The sequence below is a fragment of the Phocoena sinus genome, chromosome X (assembly GCF_008692025.1).
Source record: "Phocoena sinus isolate mPhoSin1 chromosome X, mPhoSin1.pri, whole genome shotgun sequence".
In the NCBI taxonomy this organism is placed as follows: Eukaryota; Metazoa; Chordata; class Mammalia; order Artiodactyla; family Phocoenidae; genus Phocoena; species Phocoena sinus.
This window is the reverse complement of record NC_045784.1, coordinates 101,182,015-101,204,554: the sequence shown is the minus strand read 5'-3', so window position 1 is coordinate 101,204,554 and position 22,540 is coordinate 101,182,015. Positions and strand designations below refer to the sequence as shown.

The following is a 22,540-nucleotide window of genomic DNA, read 5'->3' as shown; positions in this document are numbered from 1 at the left end:
AACATGTACATGGTTTCTTCTTTTTATTCTATTGATATTGTATATTACATTAATTGGTTTTCATATATTAAAGTAACCTTGCATTCCTTGCAAGTCCTACTTGGTCATAGTGTATAATTCTTTTTATATGTTGCTGGATTCAGATGGCTAGTATTTTATTGACGAATTTTGCATCTATATTCATAAGATATATTGGTTTGTAGTTTTCTTTTCTTGTGATGTCTTTGGTTGAAAAATTTAAAAGGTGAAATATATTCCCACATCCCCAAAGGAGTGTCTTGTGCCTTTAGCCTTTCATTTGCTTCTAACTTTCCCCTGATTTGTCCTAACGTAATTCTTATCAACCTGGTTCCATTCCCAATCAGAAGGTGTTTCCATCTGGGTTTAGCAAGCTGGAGGTGGGTAGGGTGGGTGCATAAGATGACTTTGAAAATAGGACAAATATATTGCAGAACGCTTGTGTGAAAGAGGAAAAGACCTGGTGAATGAAAGTATCCAGCATCTGGGCACATATGTGATACATATATATATATATATATATATTTTTTTTTTTTTTTTTTGCGGTACACCGGCCTCTCACTGTTCAGGCCTCTCCCGTTGCGGAGCACAGGCTCTAGATGCGCAGGCTCAGCGGCCATGGCTCACGGGCCCAGCCACTCCACGGCATGTGGGATCTTCCTGGACCGGGGCACGAACCCGTGTCCCCTGCATCGGCAGGCGGACTCTCAACAACTGCGCCACCAGGGAAGCCCACATATGTGATATTTTTCATCAAAACAAAAACACTAGAGACAAATTGGGTGTGAAAGATCTTTTATAACTCTCATCTTAATAATAGCAAGATTCAGGGTCTTCCCTCCCCTTCCTCAATGTTGCCACTACTGAACTGTATACTTTCAATGGTGAATTGTATGGTAGGTAAACTATATCTCAGTAAAAGTAAAGCTATTATATAAAAAAGATACATGTTGATCATTTAAAAAAATCAAAATTATGCAGAAGTACATAGAGTATAAAATGAAAATACCCCTCCTGTTCCTAGTGCCATTCCTCAGAGGGAACCACCACTAACAATATGGTGGATATCCTTCCAGACTTTTCTCTATGAACACAAACTACATATGTATGTAATATATGTATATGTATTAAATAGGACCCTACTATTCTTTATTTTGTTCACTCTATATCTCACGGACAACTTTCTGTGTCAGCACATATGCTTCTGAGGTGTCTATGGTAGGCCATATTATAGACATATCGATACATGTGTCTTTGGTTCCTTTGGTTCCCTTGGCTGCTTTCATAAGACTTTTTCCTTCCTGTCCAGGGCCAAGAGCAGCATGGGGAACAAAGCCCTGTCCCACGACAGCATCTTCATGTTGAAGTCTGAGTCTGAAAGATCAGGAAGCAGAATATGCCCCTCTCCAGAGATCCAGAGAGGCAGACTGCTTCAGGTAACAGTGAACTCGAGCATCAGTGCCTAATTGGACTACTCATCTTCCATTCCCGACTCCCCTCCTGTCAAAAAACAAGGAGGGAGGAATTTGGACCTGCTTCTCAGCTGATTCTACCCCACTGTTGTAAACATTGATGAGAGAACAAATAAATACATGATGTGCTTACCTAGTGCCCGACACACAGTGTTGGCTGGTATCACCAGTATTACGACAGTGACATTCCACTGTCAATGTGCAGACATCCCAACCCCCATGTTTTTTCTTTCTTCCACAGAGATCTCATATTTTTAGAACTCTGCCTAGAGCTTCGACTGGTAGTGTGCATGGAGCTGTGTTTGGAGCTATGCCGCAATCTGTGCCCAGAAGTGGAGTCGGGGTTGCAGGCACCAGGATCACTGAGGTAATAGAAGAGAATTGTTCAAAGTCGGACAGATAGACCTACACTTGAATCCTTGCTCTGCTACTTATTGGCTCTGAGACTTTGGGCTGATTGCTTAACCTCTCTAAGCCTTCCTTTCCTCATCTACATTGGGTATAATATTAATATCTACCTCAAAGGGTTGCTCGTGAGGATTGAATAAAGATTCAGAGAGATTAAGGGAATTGCTCAAGCTGACCCATATAGTTAGTGGTAGACCTGGAACTCTGACCCAGATGTGTTGACCTCCAAACCCATAGTCTTTCCCTTACACCAGTCTCTAAGATGTTGAGCTTCTCTGGCCCTGCCTCCACAGGAAGGAGGGTACATCTTTCGTCTCTGTAAAATGCAACACAAATGTAGAACAGTCTCTTACCTTCAGTTACCCCTACCCATTGCTCAGTCAGACTCTTCTCCACTAGAGAGCTGATTATTTTGCATTTGGCAAGAGGTAACTGGGGCTTATTTCTGACATGTCTGCTTAAGACCCCCTATCTCTCGCTCTGGTTTTCATACTGTGTGTGGAAGTTCTGCTGGGTACATTAGCCATGAAGGGTGGAGAAGCAAACACTGAGATGGTCACCAGTAGCGCTGATCTTATGGTTGTAAAGCAGCCCCTAGGTCAGCAGACTGTTGGCCTCTCGCACTACAGCAGGAAAAGTCACTTCCATGAACTTTCCAGTCTTCAGTTTTAAACATCAACACCAGCTTTCACTTGTCTCCACAGCTATACTCCCTTGGCATCCAGTGGCAAAAATCGGCAAAAATCCAGGTACACACGAGCAAATGCCACGGGGTTATTTCTTTTTTTTTTTTTTTTTTTTTTTCACGGGGTTATTTCTTACATTCAGAAAGGGCAACATTGTTTCCTGGACTCCTCCCTCTCTCCCTCCTCTCAGTCCCAGAAACAAAGAGACTCTTATAGAAGAGATAGTCCATTAAAATAAAAAAAGATAAGAAAAAGATTCTAGGGGCATTTCTTCCCACAATGAAGGGGGCAGGGAAAACCACAGTAGGCCAAAAACAAGTTTTCTTAAATGTCTGGTTTGGGCCCACACCTCATTCTTTTGGTTTGCTCCCTTAGTCCCTCCCCTGGGAAACAGAGCTGAAGGTGGAGTAGGGTGTTAACAGAAGCTGAGTCATCAACAACCAGATTGATGCTTGCGTGGGAAACTTCCCTTAAGTGCCAAGGTGACATTCCTAAATGACAGGGTGGTTGATAGCATTAAGTCAAGGGTCCTGACATGCAGTGTTGCATAGAAGCTGGGGTAAATACGGACTTGGCCAACGGTTGGGTCCCTTGAAGGAGCAGGATTCTTAATGGATTAAGTGACATTCAGAGCAAGTGGGAGATTGCGGGAGAGGAAATCCAGGCATACGGTTTTGTTAGAAATACCAAGACCGAGCCAATTTTTTGTTTTGATCTGATAAATGCATGCATCCCCCACCCCCCGAGAGGGGGTGTCAGCGCCCATCGACATGTATTAGCTCTAGAATTACCACAGTTATCTAAGTAGGAGGGGAGTGAACGGCCAAAGGAACCATAAGTGATTTCGTGAGCCATTCGGAGTTTCACCGCCCCAGCTGTGCGTACTTAGACATACATGGGTTCATCTCTGACGAGCATACGCTACTGGCAGATTTTCACCTGATGTCCTATCTGAAGTGTTAGGAATGTGGGTGCCTAGATTACTCTTCAAGATGTTTCATGTTCTTTTTATTTGAGGACAAATTGACAAGAAGAGGTAATAGCAGATTATTAGCATCTTCTTATTGTTGAATCAAACTGAATTCAGTCATTTAAGAAACTGAGAGCACAAAGCAGCTTTTCTTATTGCTCGCAGACCCGACTCTCCCTCTGCAGCCCTTCTTAAGGAAGCAGGCACACCGCCTCTTCTGGCTGTTGCCTTTAAACTTCCTGAACTTGAGTATGGGACATCCCCTTCCTGGCCCTCGTAGTTAGGAGACAGGAGTGCGGATTGGTTAAGAACGTAGGCTTAAAGACAAGCAGACCTTTTCAGACGCTTGCTCTGCCACTGTGAGTTAGGGGCGGTCATGTAATTTCTCAGACCTGGTTTCCCCCATCGGTAATATGGAGACCACAAGAGCAAACGCTTTCAAAGAACCGTAAGGTTTGAATGAAATACATCTATGGAGAGCACTCCCTGCCTAGCAGGGAGAAAAATCTCAAATCAATAACCTAACTCTCCAGATTAAGGAACTAGAAAGAGTAAAGCAAGCTAAACCCAAATCTAGCAAGGGGAAGGAAATAATAAAGATTAAAGCAGAGTAAAGCCTTCAGTAAAAGTTAGCTGCCATTAGTATAGTGATTATTATCGCAGTTGGGCTTGGGGATGGTTAATCCCCAAGGTCTCTCCTCAAGAGCCCCCAGTGGGACCTGGTAGTAATAAGAGGGCACCTTAGACATTGGCTGGGAGTACCCCACAGGCAGAAACTCATTGTGGCCCCTTTTCTTTGGCTTTGAGGGTTTGACTGCCGTCTGTCCTGAGCAGGAGCAGAGCCCATGTTCAAGCACGTCAGCTCCATGACAACAAGGGTTTTGTTTTGTTTATTGCTGTAGACTCACTGCCTAGAATGGGTATGGTACACTGCACATGCTTAGCCAGTACTTGTTAAAGATAAAATCAGGTGTTCTGATCCACATCAAGAGGACCGTGGCAGGGACCGGTGCCTCAAATTCAAGTGTACCATGAACTTCAAGCTGGAATCAACTAAATCAGTCTGCTGAAGCTCAAGGTAAACCCAAACGATCAACTTTATCCACTTCAGAAAACTAGTAAAAACTAGTTCTAACCAGGACTCGTTCTGTAGCTTTTCTAAAAATCCCAGAAAATCAATCTTGACAGGCTTAAGACAAGCAACCAACACGGTCAAGATTTGATCCAGACAATTCCTGGACTGATAGAATGATAGAAAGCCCAGATCATAACTCAAAGACTCACCTTCACAAGATCTGGACTTCCAAAGACAGGGCCAAGGTCAAAACAAAGATCAGACTCAAACAAGATTTATAGTTGGCATCAGTAGGAGGTAACACCAGGATTTTGGTTTGGATCAAACAAGCAATTTGAAGTTTCTGTCTTTGGGGATTGGCAAAAGGGTGCAGCAACCCAGAGAGTGAACCAAGGCTATTCGTCTTTGGTTTGAGTACGTACTGGAAGGGAAGACAAGGAGGTAGGAGATTCTTTCCTTTGCTTGTTTTCACTTTGGGTTCTTAGCCCTTCAATCATTAAGCAACAAGTAATTTGGAGGAAGGCACACAAGTTTTAACTTCTTCCTTCTATCCTCCTCCTTGACAGATCCCACCGTGGCGCCCACACCAACCCAGCATCAGCTCACCTCTTATTCAATCTGACACAGTCTCTAAGGATTTTGAAGAAATCTCTGTTGATGATGAGTCACTGAAGAGCCCACGGAAGAAGGGTTCATCACACACGATCTTGACATTGAAGAAGGCAAGTGTTAGCTCCATCCTAAGTCGCATGTTGTGGGGGACGCTTTTATTCCTGCTGTAGCTCAATACTAGGGGGATGTCTGGGGAAGGAGCTGTCATTCTTGCTTTCGGTTTGCCTGGTCGTTTACATTTTCCGTCCAATTCTACAAACCAAATAATCAGCACTGTAACTTATAAGCAATGGAAGACAGTATTTCTGAAAAAAAAGTTTGTGGATGTTTTCAGTTATTTCACGAAGAAAACAATAGAGATTTTTATGGAAGTAAAGCCTCTACAGATTCCAATGCCCAAATCTCAAAGGTTAGGGCGTGTAGTATTGTTTGACAGACACATATTCGTATGAAAAGCCATTTGACACGAGAGGGCAGGTATGTGTATTTCATATGTCTAGCTTTGCCAACCAAAAAATACCCATCAACAATTGGAAAATCAGCAGATTTTGCTCATATCAACACTTCCTTTCTCATACTACTGTGTGGTTAATTTGATTCGTTGTTTTTGAGCTTGAGAGGGCTTTTAGAGTGAAGTAGAGTTTAGAACAATTAACCTTGGGGACTAAAAAGTATACAGAAAGGTAATTTATGATGAAGATAATTGTCCAGTCAGCGCAAAACTCCTCTGTTTTGATGTTAAAAGATTCTATGGAGAGAAGCAGCCTTCAGTTAGACGTGGCAACAAAAAAACAATTTGGTTAGGACCAAAGTTAAAGCACAGGCTTTAACATTCCTTGTTGTCATGGAGCTGACATGCTTGCTTCTGTCATAGGCTCTGCTCAGGACAGATGGCCGTCAAACTCTCAAAGCCAAATTAGGGTGCTCACTGATTTATGAATTTAGGCTACGACAATAGCACTAAGTCAGACAAATTGGAACAGTCTGAACTGGTGGAAGGATTGAATTAGATAACATTTTTTTATCATGGTAAAATACACATAAGATTCATCATGTTGAAGTGTACAACTCAGTGGCATTAAGTACATTCACAGTGTCGTGCAACCATCACCGCTCTCCAGTTCCAGAATAGCTTTGGTTCCTGCATAAGGAAGCCCCAGGCCCACTAATCACTCATCACTCCTCCTCCCTCTCAGCCCCTGGTAACTACCAATCTGCTTTCTGTCTCTGGATCTGCCCACTCTGGAGACTTCATGTAAATGTAATCACACAATATATGGCCTTCTGTGTCTGGCTTCTTTCACTTAGCATAATGTTTTTGAGGTCCACGTCGTAGCACAGATCAGTACTTCAGTCGTTTTTATGGCTGAATAATACTCCATTGTATGGATGTCCCATGTTTAGTTCAGCTGTTCATCCATTGATGAACATTTGGGTCCTATCCACCACTGGCTATTGCTGCCGTGAACATTCATACACAAGTCTTTGTTTGAACACCTGTTTTTAATTCATTTAGGTATATACCTAGAAGTGGAACTGCTGGGTCATATGGTAATTCTATACTTAACTTTTTGAGGACCCACCAAATTGTTTCCCCCAGCAGCCACACCACTTTACATTCCCACCAACTATATATGAGGGTTCCAATATCTCTACATCCTGGCTAACACTTGTTATTTTCCTTTTTTTATATACAATGTTCCTAGTGGGTGTGAAGTATCTCACTGCGGTTTTGATTTGCATTTCCCTAGTGACTAATGACGTGAAGCATCATTTCATATGCTTATTGGCCATTTGTATTATCTTCTTAGGAGAAATGTCTATTCAAGTTCTTTGCCCATTTTTAAATTGGGTTGTTTTTTTTGTTGTTGTTGAGCTGTAAAAGGTTTTCTATATATTCTGGATACTACACCTTTATCAGATATACGATTTGCAAAAAAATTCTCCCATTCTGTGAGTTGTTTTTTAACTTTATCAAGAGAACAAAATTGGATAAAATTTTTAAATTTTTGTTGAAGTCCAATTTATTGATTTTTTTCTTTTGGTACTTGTGCTTTTGGTGTCATATTTAAGAAACCATTGCCAAATCTAAGATCATGAAGATTTACCCCTATGTTTTCTTCTAAGAGTTTTAGCTCTTATATTTAGACCTTTGATCCAGTTTGAGTTTATTTTTACATATTGTGTGAGATAAGGGTCTGACTTCATTCTTTTGCATGTGGCTATCCAGTTGTCGCAGCACCATTTGTTGAAAAGACTATTCTTTTCTCCATTGAATGGTCTTGTCACCCTTCTGCAAATCACTTAACTGTAGATGAATGGGCTTATTTCTGGACTCTCAATTCTATTCCATTGATCTATATGTCTATGCTTATGCCAGTACTACACTGTCCTGATTACTGTAGCTTTGTAGTAAGGTTTGAAATCAAGAAGTGTGAGTCCTCCAATTCTATTCTTCCTTTTCAAGATCGTTTAGGCTATTCAAGATCCCTTGAAATTCTGTATGAATTTTGCAATCAGTTTTTCCATATCTTCAAAAAGACACATTGGGATTTTGATAAGGATGGCACTGAATTTGTAGATCACTTTCGGGAGTATCACCATCTTAACATTAGGTTTTCCAATCCATGAACATGAGATGTCTTTTCAATTTTTTAGTTCTTTAATTTCTTTCAGCAATATTTTGTAGTTTACAGTGTGCAAGTCTTGAACCCCTTGGTTAAATTTATTTCCAATTAGTTCATTCTTTTTGATGCTATTGTAAATGGAAGTGTTTTCTTAATTAACTTTTTTGGGTTGTTCATTCTGAGTGTATAGAGATACAACTAGATTTTGTGTGTTGATTTTGTATCTTTCAACTATGATTGATTCATTTATTAGCTCTAACAGATTTAAGGGGATTTTTCAGAATTTTCTTTTTTTTAATTTGTTAATCTTTAAATTTCTTTTCTTTGTAGTATGTCATTTATATTGACTTCTCTATACAAATTTATTTGGTATTTTCTTCTGCTTTCGTGAGTATGCAAAATCTATCTGGGAATTTTTTCCCCAGACATTGTAATTTTCATATGTTCTGGGAATTTCTATTTGGCTCCTTTAAAAAATAGTTTCCATTTCTCTTTGAAATTCCACATCTGATCATTCATTATAAGTGTAATGACTGTATCTATATACAGAATTTTCTGTACATAAGGTTATGTCATTTGTAAAGAGGGATAGTTTTACTTCCTTTCCAATTTGTAGGCATTTTCTTTCTTTTCCTTGCCTAATTGCTCTGGTTAGAACTTCCAGTAGACTGCTGAATAAAAGTGGCAAAAGCAGACATCTTTGTCTTGTTCCTCATCTTAGGGGAAAAGCTTTCACCATTAAGCCTTTCACCATTAAGTATGGTGTTAGCTATGGGTTTTTCATATATGCTTTTTATCCCTAGTTTGTTAGGTGCTTTTAGCATAAAGGGTATTGGATTTTGTAAAATGCTTTTTTTACATCAATTGTGATGATATTTTTTTTCTTTCTTTCTATTAATATGGTATATTACATTTGATTTTCATAATATATTACATAATTATTTTCATATGTTGAACCTCCTTGCAATTCTGGGATAAATCCCAGTTGCTCATAAAGTATACTTGCCCTTAATATGCTGTTGGATTTGGTTTGCTAGTATTTTGCACATGTATTCATGAGGGATGTAGGTTTATAGCATTCTTTTCTTGTGATGCCTTTATCTGGCTTTGGAATCATGGTAATGTTTGCCTCATAGAATCAGGAAGTGTTCCCTCATATTTTTTTTGAAATATTTGTGAAGGATTGGCATTATCCTTTAAAAGTTTGGTAGAATTCACCAGTAAAGCCATCTGGTCCTGGGTTTCTCTTTGTTGGGAGGTTTTGACTACTGATTCAATCTCTTCACTTGTTATAGGCATATTCAGATTTTCTATTTCTTTTTGATTCAATTCTGGTAATTTGGATGTGTCTAGGAATTTATCCATTTCATCTAGGCTATCTATACAGTTATTCACAGTACTGTCTTATAATCTTTTTTATTTCTATAAGGTCAGTAGTAATCGTTCCCTTTCATTCTTATTTTAGTAATTTGTATCTTGTCTCTTTTTTTCTTAATCAATCTAGCTAAAGATTTGTCAGTTTTGTTTTACTTTTCAAGGAACCAACTTTTGGTTTCATTGATTTTCCGTATTGTTTTTCTGTTCCCTATTTCATTACCTCTGCTTTAATCTTTGTTATTTCCTTCCTTTTGCTAGCTTTGGGTTTAGTTTTATCTTTCTAGTTCCTTAAGGTGGAGAGTTAGGTTATTGATTTGAGAACTTTCTTCTTTTTTAACAAGCATATACAGCTATAAATTTCTAAGGACTGCTTTTGCTGTATCACATAAGTTTTGTTATGTTGTGTTTTAGTATTAATTCATGTCAAAGTATTTTCTAACTTTCCTTTTGATTTCTTCCTTGACCCATTTGTTGCTTAAGGGTGTGTTGTTTAATTTCCACCTATTTGTGAATTTTCCAGTCTTCCTTCTGTTATTGATTTCTAGTTTTGTTCTGTTGTGGTCAGAGAAGAGACTTTGCATGATTTCAATCTTTTAACACTCATTAAGATTTATTTTGTGGCCTAGCATATGGTCTATACAGGAGAATGTTCCATGTGTATTTCAGAAGAATATGTATTATGCTCTCGTTGAATGGAATGTTCTGTATATATCTGTTAGGCTTACTTGGTTTATAGTATTGTTTCAAGTCCTCTATTTCCTTATTGCTCTTCTGTCTAACTATTTATTCATTATTGAAAGTGGGATGCTGAAGTCTCTATTACTGTATAACTGTCCATTTCTCCCTTCAATTCTGTCAATTTCTGCTTCATGTATTTAGGAGTGGGTCAGTTGTTTGGTGTGTATACATTTATGATTGTTCTATCTTCCTGATGGATTGACCCTTTTATCAACGTATAATGTCCATCTTTGTCTCCTATAACAATTTTGACCTGAAGTCTGTTTTGTTTGATGTTAGTGTAGCCACCTGACCTCTCTCTTGGCTACCATTTGCTTGGAAGCCCTTTAATCATCCTTTCACTTTCAACTTATTTGTGTCTTTGGTACTAAAGCGAGTCTCTTGTAGATAGCATATAAATGGATCGTGTTTTTAAAATTCATCTTGCCAATTTCTGCCTTTTAATTGGAGAGTTTAATTCATTTACATTCATGGCAATTACTGATAAGGAAGGACTTCTTCTGTTTTGCTCTTTTTTCCCTATATATCTTACATCTTTTTTGTACCTCAGTTCTTCCATTACTACCTTATTTTGGATTTAATTAATTTTTTTCAGTGTACTGTTTTCATTCCCTTCTCTATATATTTTTAAATTACTTCCTTAGTGGTTACCTTGGGGATTACAATTAAGAAAATTAACATTTTAAGACATGTAGTTTTCTCTTTCTATTAATTTGAGTAAGCTAACTATGTATTTTATAGGTTAATGAATAGAGTTAACTTATTTATAGTCAATATTTCCTAACATCAATCTAAACATTTGTCCTGCTTTAATGTCATAAACTCTCTATTAGTAAATTGAAGAATTGAGTCAGGTTGTTATAGGTTAAATCTTGGGCTTGCAGGCAGAAAGTCTAATCTTTGGTGGTGCAGTTAAACCCTTACCATCCCTAGGCATGAGAGTTTCTCAGCTATTTCTGCCATCCTCCCTCGTTTATTAATTCACTAGGGTGACTACAAGGGGGGCAGGTGGCAGCAACAGTAGCAGGGCCACACTGTATCCAGTGTAATAGGTCATGTTCATTATTCATCCAAATCATCAAGAAAAGTTGGACTATATTCCCTGATCCCTATTTAGGAAGATAGGGAAGTAATGCCTTTGGAAAAGATGTTTACTAAAAGCTAAGAATTAAAAGATGTTGGTATTTTAAAGGATGTGTCAGTTAGCTGGAAGATTCACTTTGGTGAATCTTTAGTCTCAGTAACTCTGGACTATAAGTAAAGGGCTGTAAATCAGAGCTGGAAAAGATGAAAAGATTTCATAGTTAAAAGCATTTTACAGGTAAGGACAGTAAAGCACAAATAGATGCCCAGGGTCAAACACTCTGGTAGTGGCAGAGCTAAGACTAGAACCCAGTCTTTTGACTTCCAGCCCAGTACCCTTTTCACCCCATCATGTTGCCCCTAGCTTAAACATTACAGTTTAGCTTTAAAAGGAAGACAAAGTATAAGTTGAAAGAACAGTTGGTAGGGTGGCCAGCCTAGGAGGGCGTTCTGGTGGCCCTGAGAGAATCTCCTTGGTTTGGTGTCAAGCACAGGCTGATGAATTACTCTGCACTAAGTCCTGTATGTGCATGATCACCTGGAAACCTCACCACAAACCTGGAAGACAGGGAATGTTGGCTAAGGGAAACTTAGTGTGACTCTTCTTTCTGACTTTCTTCCTTCTGCCTAATCGAGGAAAGGCCTGGGTAGCGCTCTCTAACAAGGCCCGGACATCTACTTCTTCCTCGTGACTCTCTCCCTGACACATGGATGAATACAAAAGAGTCCAGGAACATTTATGACACAGAGGCTGCTGCCACTGGCTCCCTGCTTTGGAATCTCTTAGGTCTGCAAGTCCCACGGGAGTTTTCCCCTTATCCTTAATTTATAGATGCGGACAGAGATTTAGAAAATAATTTGCCCAAGTTCACACAGAGAGTAAATGATGGAGCAAAGATCTGAATCCAGGTCTATCTGACCTCATTCACTCAAAAGTAAATAATTTTGAGCTGTGTCTGTTTACACAGGCACTTCGAGTAGGAGCATAAAGAGTTGTATGTTTGCCTTTAGATGTATATCACAGAGGCTTACACAAAGCTAATTACGGACACTGTTCAGTGCAGTGCAACTCTGACATTTCCAAAGCTACGCTGTCATTATCTGAAAACCTTGATTATACTAAACCAATTTCAGCCCCTTCAGTGTGAGGGCCGAGCCCTTCATCTTTTTCTCTCTTCCTTCCTAACCAAACCCCAATCCTTTTTCTTCTTTTGAGCTAGAAAGATATAATTCATGCTTTCACTAAATCCCCTGAAAAGAAGCCAAACAGGACTTGAATGTGGCTCCCAGGTCTGGTGAAGCAAATTTAAGAATTCCAGTGTTGCCAAGAGTATGATTGTTGTCAGGTCCAGCAACCCCATTTTAAGATTTATGGCCTTGCAGTGTGGGTCAGTGGTTTCTGGGGTGTTTTCTAGAGTTCCCTGCAGCATATCACTCAGAGATCAGAAACCTCAAATCTAGGTGAACCACTTCTAATAGGTAAAATGATCACCAGGTTATGGACGCCATTGGAAATAATTTCCATTGTGAATTGTATTATTATGCTTCCCACAGAGCCATTTGGATAGTAAGGACTTTTTTCCTGATGCTTTTTTCTTCAGCAACCATTCAGGGTGGGTTCAGAGCACTTAAGTTTGATTCAAGCTCTTTCTTTCCCTCTTTTAGGCAAAACCAAAGCAGGCGAAGCCACGCCTTCCACTGGCTTCTGAAGAAGAGAAAAGCACAACCGAATGGAAGGAAGCTGACCAAAAGAAGCCGAAAAAAGACAGTACAGGTTGGCACATCTTCACCCTCACCCAGAAACATGTCCTCAAGCTTAATGGCATGGTGCTATGTGACAGGAACCCAGGCCTGCTGTTGTGGTCCTCAGAGAGCTTTCAGTTTAAGATGCATACGAATGTGGTCCAAGTTCATCCATCTAAACTGCCCAATTAATACAGTTGCCACTTGTGTGAGATTTAGGTAAAGGGCCATACCTGGATTCCTATTGTACCTAAATGAATTTCCAACCAGAGAGGTGTTTTATGTTTGTTTGTAAGTGTGTTTAATTCTATGTCTAATGTACGTGCTGAGTTCCTCAGTGAGCCCAGATATCTGAGGGCAGCCAGTGATTTCCCCTTCAGCATTCCCCCTCAGCAACAGAACCAGACAATAATAACATAACTGGTGAAAAAGACCCTGTTTTTTTAAAGTTGCTTTTCTCTTCCAGTAGAGAGAAAAGGTCTTGTGTTACCAGTGAGACCAGTTCCCATATCCATGGGCAAAGAGGGCTTGGGAAGCTGCAGACAGATGTCCTTGGCAGCCAACACCCATCAAATCCCCAAACAACGAATACCACTGGAGTGAAAATCTGTGTGTGTGTGTGTGTGTGTGTGTGTGTGTGTGTGTGTGTGTGTGTGTGTATGTTAGCTCCAGCTGATGGCAATCTAATTTCAAGCAATACTTGATAAACCAAAATTCCTGTTCCACAAATTAAGTCAAACAGCTCTTTCATATTTTTTCCACAAAGGATTTCACATGTGGGTTCAAAGGCAGGATATCCCTAAATACGTTTTCCCATGAAAAGTAACAAAACCACAAAACTCTTCTGCATAACAGCAACAAAACAAGAAATTAAATGAGTAATTTACTTTCTTTTTATCCTCTTTTCATATTTATTTTATTTATTTATTTATTTTTGCAGTATGCTGGCCTCTCACTGTTGTGGCCTCTCCCGTTGCAGAGCACAGGCTCCGGACGCCCAGGTTCAGCGGCCATGGCTCACGGGCCCAGCAGCTCCGCGGCACGTTCTATCTTCCCGGACTGGGGCACAAACCCGCGTCCCCTGCGTCGGCAAGCGGACTCTCAACAACTGCGCCACCAGGGAAGCCCTCATATTTCTTTTTAATAGCTGTCACTTTTACACACAGCGGATAATACTTATTCAGTGTCCATGAGGGCAGATACTTTGGTTTTCCATGTCATGGGAGTGGTTTGGAGTACAGCACCCCATGCTCTACACTGTATGCTGGATGTGAAACCACTAGATGGAGCTAGGGACCAGTGGATGAAGAGGGAGGGGAGGCCCTCGAGGGCCCTCCCACCTGGGGATTAAAATAAGTTCCTTAGTAAAAGTACTAGAGAGGAGAGGAGCAGTCTGTAGAACTGCTGCCTTGTGCTCGACCTGAAGCCTGTGGACCGATGCAGTTGTTAAGGCTTTCCAAGAATGGCTTTGCATGTATATTACATCAGATTATTTTAATAAAGAGAGTTGAAAGAAGAAATGGGGGGCCATAATCCTACCTTCCAGATAACCCCTGTTGACACCTTTCTAAAAAATAAAGCAATACCTGCACATTATATAAAAATTAAGTAGAAAATAGAAATACTAAGTAGGAAGTAGAATTTCCCTTCACCCTGCCCCAGTCAGTTTCCTAAAAGGTAATCGTTGTTACAAGTTCAAATATTGCCTTTTGCTGTGTCTCACATCTAATGGTGGAACAGAGTATTGATAGAATGGTGATGTGCCAACCTTGGAATCAGTTCATAAAACCGGATTCCACTTTGATTAAAAAATTTCCCACCACAGAAGGCTAATAGTGACCAAGTTGTTCTCTGTGTTCTGAATAGCTACTTCTCCATGCTAGGGAATTCAATAGCAAATAGGTACCCATTGGGCCAGGGAAGAGTATTCTTATCTTACACAATCAAAAGTACACATCTTTCCTTTTCCTTACTTCTATTTGGTACAGGTGCCTCAGGCTGGAAACAGAGAAACAAAACTGGGATTTATGAACAGAAGACAAGAGATCAGGCTGCAAACAGAGATGCCGCTGAGAGCCAGGGCTACCCATTTCCAGCGGCATACAGAAGACAGTGTGGAAGGAGAGGCTCAAGTACTTCGGAAACAAGTGAGCATGAATCCAAAGGAAGAAGCTTTAAAGCGTCCAGTCGAGCACTTGGCCTAGGTAATGGAGCTTGGTTCCCACCTGCCAGTAAGACTGCCAGGGATTTCCGTTCCTGGAACCTGCTCTTGGAGAAGCAAGTCATGGGGCAGCCCCCGACGGCACGAACAGAAAGCGTTACTCCTCAGGAGCTGCTTTCAGATAAAGATGACATGAGAAGGAGAAATGCCGGTATAGATTTTGAATGCAGAAAAGCACCAGCATCACAGCCCATACCTGAAGACATGGAAGAGTCCATGGTTAGTGGTCTGTCACCATCCCGTGAAGATGGGGCTTCTGGAGCCGAGAAGACAGAAGCCGGAGCCACTCTTTTACCCGTGGTGGGAAGCCCTTCTACAACCCGAGATATTTTCTCATTGGCACTGGGGGGTCAGGTGTTTATGGATCCTTCTGATAGCCAGTCAGAAGAGGAAGAAGCGTCCAGCTTTGATTTGAAAAGTGTCCAATTTAAAATGAAGTCAGCTCAAGATACCTACAAAGAAAAGTCTCCTGGAAACGTTCTCCAGGCCTTTACCGCAAGCACTTCAGATAGCTTGCTGAGAGCTTTGGTAGAGGGAGGTATTTCTGCAGAGAGGCTGCCTCCCAGAAGCCTTTCCCCGTCCTCGGGGGAGCTGAAAGCTGAAGCCATTGCCTCAGAGGGTACTTCAGAGTCTGACAGTGGTTCTGAGCAGCAGCTGGCTCTTGGATATCTTTTCCAGCCCTCCAAGAAGCACAAAGATGAACAAGAAGTCTGCCCAGAATCAGAAAGTTCAGCTGCGGAAGTGAGCGGTCCTGAGCAGCAGCAGACTCCTAGGCGGTGGGCTCCTAGATATTCTTCCCGTGCCTCGGGGAAGCCAGAAGCGGAAGGCGTCTTTCCGTGTTACGAGAGTGCTTCCAAAGAGGGGAGTGGCTTTGGGCAGCAGCGGGCTCCCAGGCACTCTCTCCAGCCTTTGAAGAAGTCCAAAGATGGCCAAGAAGTCTTTGCAGAATCCGGTTTTGCTGTGCAAATGACCGGTTCCGAGGAGCAGCTGGCTCCCAGATGCGCTTCCCAGACTTTGGGGAGGCCCAAAGACCAAAAAGAAGTCTCCTGGGCTTCAAAGAACGTACCTGGAGTGTGGGGTGCTTCTGTGCAGCAGATGCCTCCCAGGCACCCTTTCCAGTCCTGGGTGGGCCCTACATCCGAGCAACAAGCCTCTGCAGGTCCAGAGAGCGCTGCTGCGGAGTGGGGCGTTTCCATGGAGCCGCGGCCTCCCAGAGTGACTTCTCAGGCCCGGAGGACACCAGTAGTGAAACAACCAATCTCTGCAGGTCCAGAGAGTGTCGACATCGAAGGGGATGCTTCTACCAAGCTGCTGCCTTCCAAACATTCCCGGGCCACTGTGAGACCTAAACTCCAGCAAATGTCGAGTTATGAGGGTGCTGCTGTTGAGGTGGGCGTTCCTGGGAGGTCACTGCCTCCCGAATATCCTGCCCAGTGGGCTAACAAGTTTAAAGTTGAGGAAATGTCCTCACGTCTAGAGAGCATGGCAGTTGAAGAAGGCATATCTAAGGAATCGGTGCTTCCCAATCGTCTTTTCCAGTTGTTCATGAAGTTTATGGTACAGCATATCTTTTCAGAGATCCCTTCTACCGAGGAGGGAATCCATGTGGATCCTCTGTCTTCAAATCAACCTTCCAAATCCTTGTCGAGGCCTGAAGTCGAGCACCAAGTTTTCTCAGGTTACGAGGGGACCGATATTGAGGGAGGCATGTTTTTGAAGCAGCTGCCTGCGAAAAGCCCTTTACCGTGCTTGGGGAGGCCTGAAGGCCTGCAGGAAGTCTTCTCATGTTCAGAGAGCACTCCTGTAAAGTGCAGTAGTTCTAAAGAGCAGCCGCCTTGCAGACACCCTGTCCAAGCCGAAGATGAGGCCGAATTTCAGCCACAGACTTTCTCAACAGGCCCGGTGAGTGCAGCTGTGGAGTGGAGAGGCTCGGAGGAGCACCTGCCTCCCAGACACCCTTTTCAGGCTCCTGCAGCCCCTGAGCACCAGCAACAGGTTTTTTCAAGTCCCATGAGAGCTGCTGCCGAGGGAAGCATGTTGGAGAGCGATCCTAGCTGCTGGTCCCTACCGAGAGACCCAGCTTCTGCAAACAAAACCAAGAAACACAGCCAAGGCTCTGAAGACCTCATTAAGAACGTCCCGATTCCTACTACCAAAACTGTGAAGTTCACCGATGCTCCTGTCTGGCAAACATCCACTTCTTGGGGCACCTACTCTAAGGAGGAAGTTCTTGAGAGTGGTGATCAAGGTAACAGACGTTCAAATTTATCCACCAATCGGGCTGTTGTTGAAAACATTTTTGGAGTCCAACCGAGAAAAACCTCTTCCTCACAGAAGTATAAGTGTGAGAAAAGAGATTTTACCAAGCTTCCTTCTGTTTCCCAGAGGGGTCCCCTCTGGACATTTGTCCACATTCTGTAGTGGACACATAACCATCTCCCCATCCCCCTTTCCCCGTGCACCTTACATGTAGATGGGAGTTTATGCTTTTCTCAAAATACCGTTACGTGGATGGTCTCCTCAGCACCATGTAGATTTTAAAAGCCGGCTCGTTAATAGAGCACTATGTTCAGACCCTCAGCTTGAAATCTTAATTTATTGTAAATGTTTGTGCTTCCACAGCTTCTTAACTCACCTGAAATGTCTAAGAATCCAGAGCTAGGTGATTTTTTGAGCATTTATGGCTCTCAAAGCCTTTGTACCTTCAGAATCATCATCACACAGTCTTGTACGTGCCTATAACCGTATCCATTTAACCACACACTTGCATTAGAGACCACGAAGTAACAAATGCAATAAGATTTTCCTTGGAGTTAGAGAAATGACATCAGTGGCCTAAGCGTCTGGCCTCCTAGGAATTTTCCCAGCCCACCTGGCAACCATTGTCCTACCCTGAAATGGGGATAGGAAGAGGGATGGACAAGGGAGGCAAAGGGACCAGTAAGAGGATGGTTTGCAAACTTTGAAGTACAGCTTCTTATCTACTCAAGGAACTCCTGCCTTGCCAAGTTGTGGGGAGGGCACAAAAGAAGGGGGCCCTTCTCTATATGTTATCTTTTTATTTTCATTTGGCAGTTAACAAGGATCCCCATTTGGGACATTATTGTGGGTAGGTCCCAGCCAGTCTCAAGACCCTGCCTGCCTCACTTTATTTATTTATTTTAAAAATAAATTTATTTATTTAATTTATTTATTTTTGGCTGCGTTGGGGGGTCCTCGTTGCGATGCGCGGGCTTATCACTGCGGTGGCTTCTCTTGTTGCGGAGCACGGGCTCTAGGCGCATGGGCTTCAGTAGCTGTGGTTCGCGGGCTCTAGAGCACAGACTTCAGTAGTTGTGGCACGTGGGCTTCAGTAGTTGTGGCTCGCGAGCTCTGGAGCACAGGCTCAGCAGTTGTGGCGCATGGGCTTAGTTGCTCCGCGGCATGTGGGATCCTCCCAGACCAGGGCTCAAACCCGTGTCCCCTGCATTGGCAGGCGGATTCTCAACCACTGCGCCACCAGGGAAGCCCCTGCCTCACTTCAGTTCTAACTTCTTTCATTCCTTTCTCAGGAAAAGCTCCTGGTCGACAGTCAGATCATGCCACCTCAGAGCCAGCTTGGATAACCATGATAGACCAGAGGCAGGGGAGTCTCCAGGCCAACATTCCTGTGAAAGAGCCAGAAACCAAGAATAGAGCTGGAGCCAAGGCTGAGACTAAGGAACCTAGATATGGGGTAGGACCTGGAACAGCCCACAAAACACTCCAAAAGGGTGCTGGAGCCAACTGATTAAGCTTACATTGGGAACTTTCCCAGACGTGCAGCTCCCCAGCTCTTTGGATGTATTAGGCAAGGGAAGGGAACTCTTTGGGGGAAAAGACTTGCTTTGTACTCATAGAAATGTGCTCCATTTTATGTTCTTAAAGCATTTGTGAAAAGTAATGAATACGAGAAGATTCTGTAAATCAAATCCTGTCCTAAATATTCTAGAGCAGGATTCCATGAAATTGGTTGAGAAATAAGTAGTTATTAAAAATCCCCAAAGGTCACCACTGGGGTGAGAGTTGAGTAACTATTCTTACAGGTATTTTAGGCCTATAAATATGTATATGTATTTAAGAAAATATAAATGGAATTAAACTATACATATTATTTTTCACTTATTTTATTTCTGGGCACCTTTCCATATCAGTACATAATGATTTAACTTCATGTAAATAAAGGTAGTGTTTGGTGTTTGGGTTTCCATATATTGATTTGGTTTGGTCTGGCATCTCCCTATAGGTTAAAAGAGGAGTTATGTGATGAACTAGGCTAATGGCACCACATGTGGATCAGGCATGCTGGGATGATGTCTTGCTTCCAATGTCCCATTTTCAATGTCTTTGGAAGTTTTAGAATGAGAACCCCTCTTGTCAAAACTACATAAAACTGACTCAAGAAAACTCAATGAAATTTACATATCGAGATGTCTAAGTTCCTATACTTTTTTAGGTGCTTACTGAATTTGTTGTGGGATCATGTGAAAATCTGTTTAACTCTTTGCTTTAAAGATCTTTTCATTTCATTATTAGTAATTTTAAGGGAGCAGGGTCATACAGGGGGCAAAGTCCACCTTGGTTAAAGCTTTGTCAGAGGGAAACACACTAGGGTATATGAACTAATTAATTTAGACCAGTTGTGGAGAGGTTAATTTGAAAAGCTTAAACTGTACAATTTTGAAAAGACCTATTGTTATATCACTTTGTAATGCAAGGAGCGCACATCAGATGTAAATAGGTTTTGTTCCATAGAAATCTACGGAACTCAAGTCAGTTAACTGATAAGATTTGTTTGTGACCACCGCATTTCTGTTAGCTTTCTGTTAAGTGCTGGTAAAGTCCTAGAGAAAACGTTGTCGTCGAGTTACATAATTCTCTTGTTAACCTGTTTACACTGTTTGTATGATTAGACAGCCTTTTCTCCCGGCTCAGAAAGGTGATAAAGTTGAGCCAGCTTAGATTTTGTGAACCTAAATTCTGAACCAAGGTGCTCTCTGTGCTGTTTCTTTCCTTATCTCTCTCTTTCCTTTTGATTAATGTTGAACTTATAATACCCAGGACAGGACTTGCACCTTGTGATCTGAATAAGTAATTTGCTGTTTTCATGTCAGGACTTACAAGCTTTCTGTTTTCATTTTTGTATTAAAGAGAACTGGCCTTGCAGATGAAAACCAACCGAGGAGGGTTTTCACTTCTGATGTCAACAGACAGGAGAAGATGGCACCGAAGCCACCGAAGTCTACCAAAGCAGGTAAAAAACACACCCCAGCCCCCCACTCCCAAAATAGCCCTGGCAGAAGTTGTGAAACTTTTGCAATTTCAGACAATACATGTCTCTTCCCCCAAGTCAGCTTATGATTCTCTCATGGTTCTTCCATTAGATACAGATATTAGCTTGTTTTAGGAAAATCCAATTATTATGACTACTATAAGTCAGTCCAATGTATAATTTTCAGAGGGTCTTCCAGTCTTTTACCCCATGGAGGAAGCTGTATCGGAACAAAATTGTGATCACTCACTAGAACTTTCCTGTGGCTGGTATTCAAGAGGAAAGAACCAAGCCACTTTCTAGTCCATAGCAAAACGGTATTTTCTCACCTTCTACATTCCCAGGGAAACTGTGGAAAGTAATCCACTATAAATGCCCAATGGTATTGAATTGTTCTTTAACTATTTAAAAGGCTTGTTTCAGCCCCTCTGTATTCTGAGCAGAGGTATGAGAGGTGGGGAAATGTTGAAAGCTGAAACAAACACTGTGCTGTGATAGAATAGAGTGGGGTCTCATCAGTAGAGTCATGTGCCAGGGGGATTTTTTTTTCAGAAGGAGCAGGGGGAGGGGAGGACAGATTTATATTGAGTCATCTTTGTTCTCTGCCTCAGTCCGCCTCATGAAGAAATTAAACTAGGAATTAGGAACCCACCATCTGGCCATGATACAGCAGCACTTGACCTGCTTATAGCTGTGAATAGTCTCATGGGTACAGTAATCCAACTCTCACTGTGCATTAGGATCACCTGATGTACTTTTTAAAAATTACAGATGGCCCTGGATCCATTGCTAGAGATTCTAATTCAATTAGTTCAGGAAATAGCATGTGCATTTGTATTTTTAAAAAGAGCCCTAGGGAGTTCTAATGTGTGGCCAGGGTTGAGAACCACTGGTCGAGTCTAAGCCACTAAGTCAATCAACCGTAAAGCAGGATGAGGGAAGGAGTAGAACTGGGGAATAGTGAAGTAGGCTGCTAGGTAGGAGTAGTTGATATAATGTTATTTAGCATATAGACTTTTACTGGGTGTATCTACTGAGTCATCGACAATCATTTCATACAGCATAGTGGATTGGCAAAACAAAAACAATACCACCTAATATGAAATTTTAAAAACTGAACAGATACCATACAACATGTTTCCTCTCTGATCTCAATTCAAAGGTGTAAGACAATCCAATAATAACCACCCAGAGATTGGCATTTATAGCTGTAGGCATTTTCTCTCAGGCCTTCCCATGTCAGGCCCCTGTGGCTCTAGCCATATTGATGTTACCCTTTTCACATACCACCCTATGGCATTGCCCATGCACTGACTTTTAGAAGCCAGAGGAAACCTGAACGGAGGAAAATTTTTACTGCATCCCATAAACATATTTCAGTATCTCTGGGGCTTCTTAACTGCTTGTGTGTTATTTGCTATGGTTCCAGTAGGATTCGAAGATGAGAAGATATTTCAAGTACCTTCTACGGAAAAAGAAACCAGAAGGTCTTCAACTCTCCCAGCCATGCTACAACAGCCGGCTGAGCCGGCTGAGCCGGCTGAGCCAGATGAGCCAGTCTGGTTCTCCCTGGCCAAGAAGAAAGCCAAAGCATGGAGCCGTGTAGAAAAACCATGCAATAAATAGCTCCTGGGTGGAGTATCAGCATTTTAAATGATAATTGCCAATAGCTGTATTAATGTCACGTAGTGAATTATTTACTGTAACCATTTTTATTACGCATAAGAGCCTTAAAAGGGGAATTAAAGCTAATAATTATTTGAATGAAACAGATGCCATGAATGCCTAACCTTCAGTCACTGCCAGCATCTGAAAACCCAGCTTTTCCTCTATAAAAACTATGTAAAATGTAAAACAGAAAGATAGATCAATGGAACAGGATAGAGAGCCCAGAGATAAACCCACGCACATATGGTCACCTTATCTTTGATAAAGGAGGCAGGAATGTACAGTGGAGAAAGGACAGCCTCTTCAATAAGTGGTGCTGGGAAAACTGGACAGGCACATGTAAAAGTATGAGATTAGATCACTCCCTAACACCATACACAAAAATAAGCTCAAAATGGATTAAAGACCTAAATGTAAGGCCAGAAACTATCAAACTCTTAGAGGAAAACGTAGGCAGAACACTCTATGACATAAATCACAGCAAGATCCTTTTCGACCCACCTCCTAGAGAAATGGAAATAAAAACAAAAAGAAACAAATGGGACCTAATGA

General features: G+C 41.7%; 1 protein-coding gene across 1 annotated transcript in view; it reads left to right on the top strand.

Annotated features, from left to right (window-relative positions):
- The window catches only part of KIAA1210 (KIAA1210 ortholog), a 33,398-nt gene extending 11,452 nt beyond the window's left edge, over window positions 1–21,946 (top strand). Inside the window, exons 3-11 of the mRNA XM_032618965.1 lie at window positions 1,328–1,454; window positions 1,732–1,857; window positions 5,196–5,351; window positions 12,482–12,545; window positions 12,736–12,900; window positions 14,798–17,419; window positions 18,582–18,745; window positions 20,200–20,302; window positions 21,750–21,946. Coding sequence (XP_032474856.1) covers window positions 1,328–1,454; window positions 1,732–1,857; window positions 5,196–5,351; window positions 12,482–12,545; window positions 12,736–12,900; window positions 14,798–17,419; window positions 18,582–18,745; window positions 20,200–20,302; window positions 21,750–21,946 — 3,724 coding nt within the window. The remainder of the gene's footprint in view (window positions 1–1,327; window positions 1,455–1,731; window positions 1,858–5,195; window positions 5,352–12,481; window positions 12,546–12,735; window positions 12,901–14,797; window positions 17,420–18,581; window positions 18,746–20,199; window positions 20,303–21,749) is intronic.
- The last annotated feature ends 594 nt before the right edge of the window (window positions 21,947–22,540 follow it).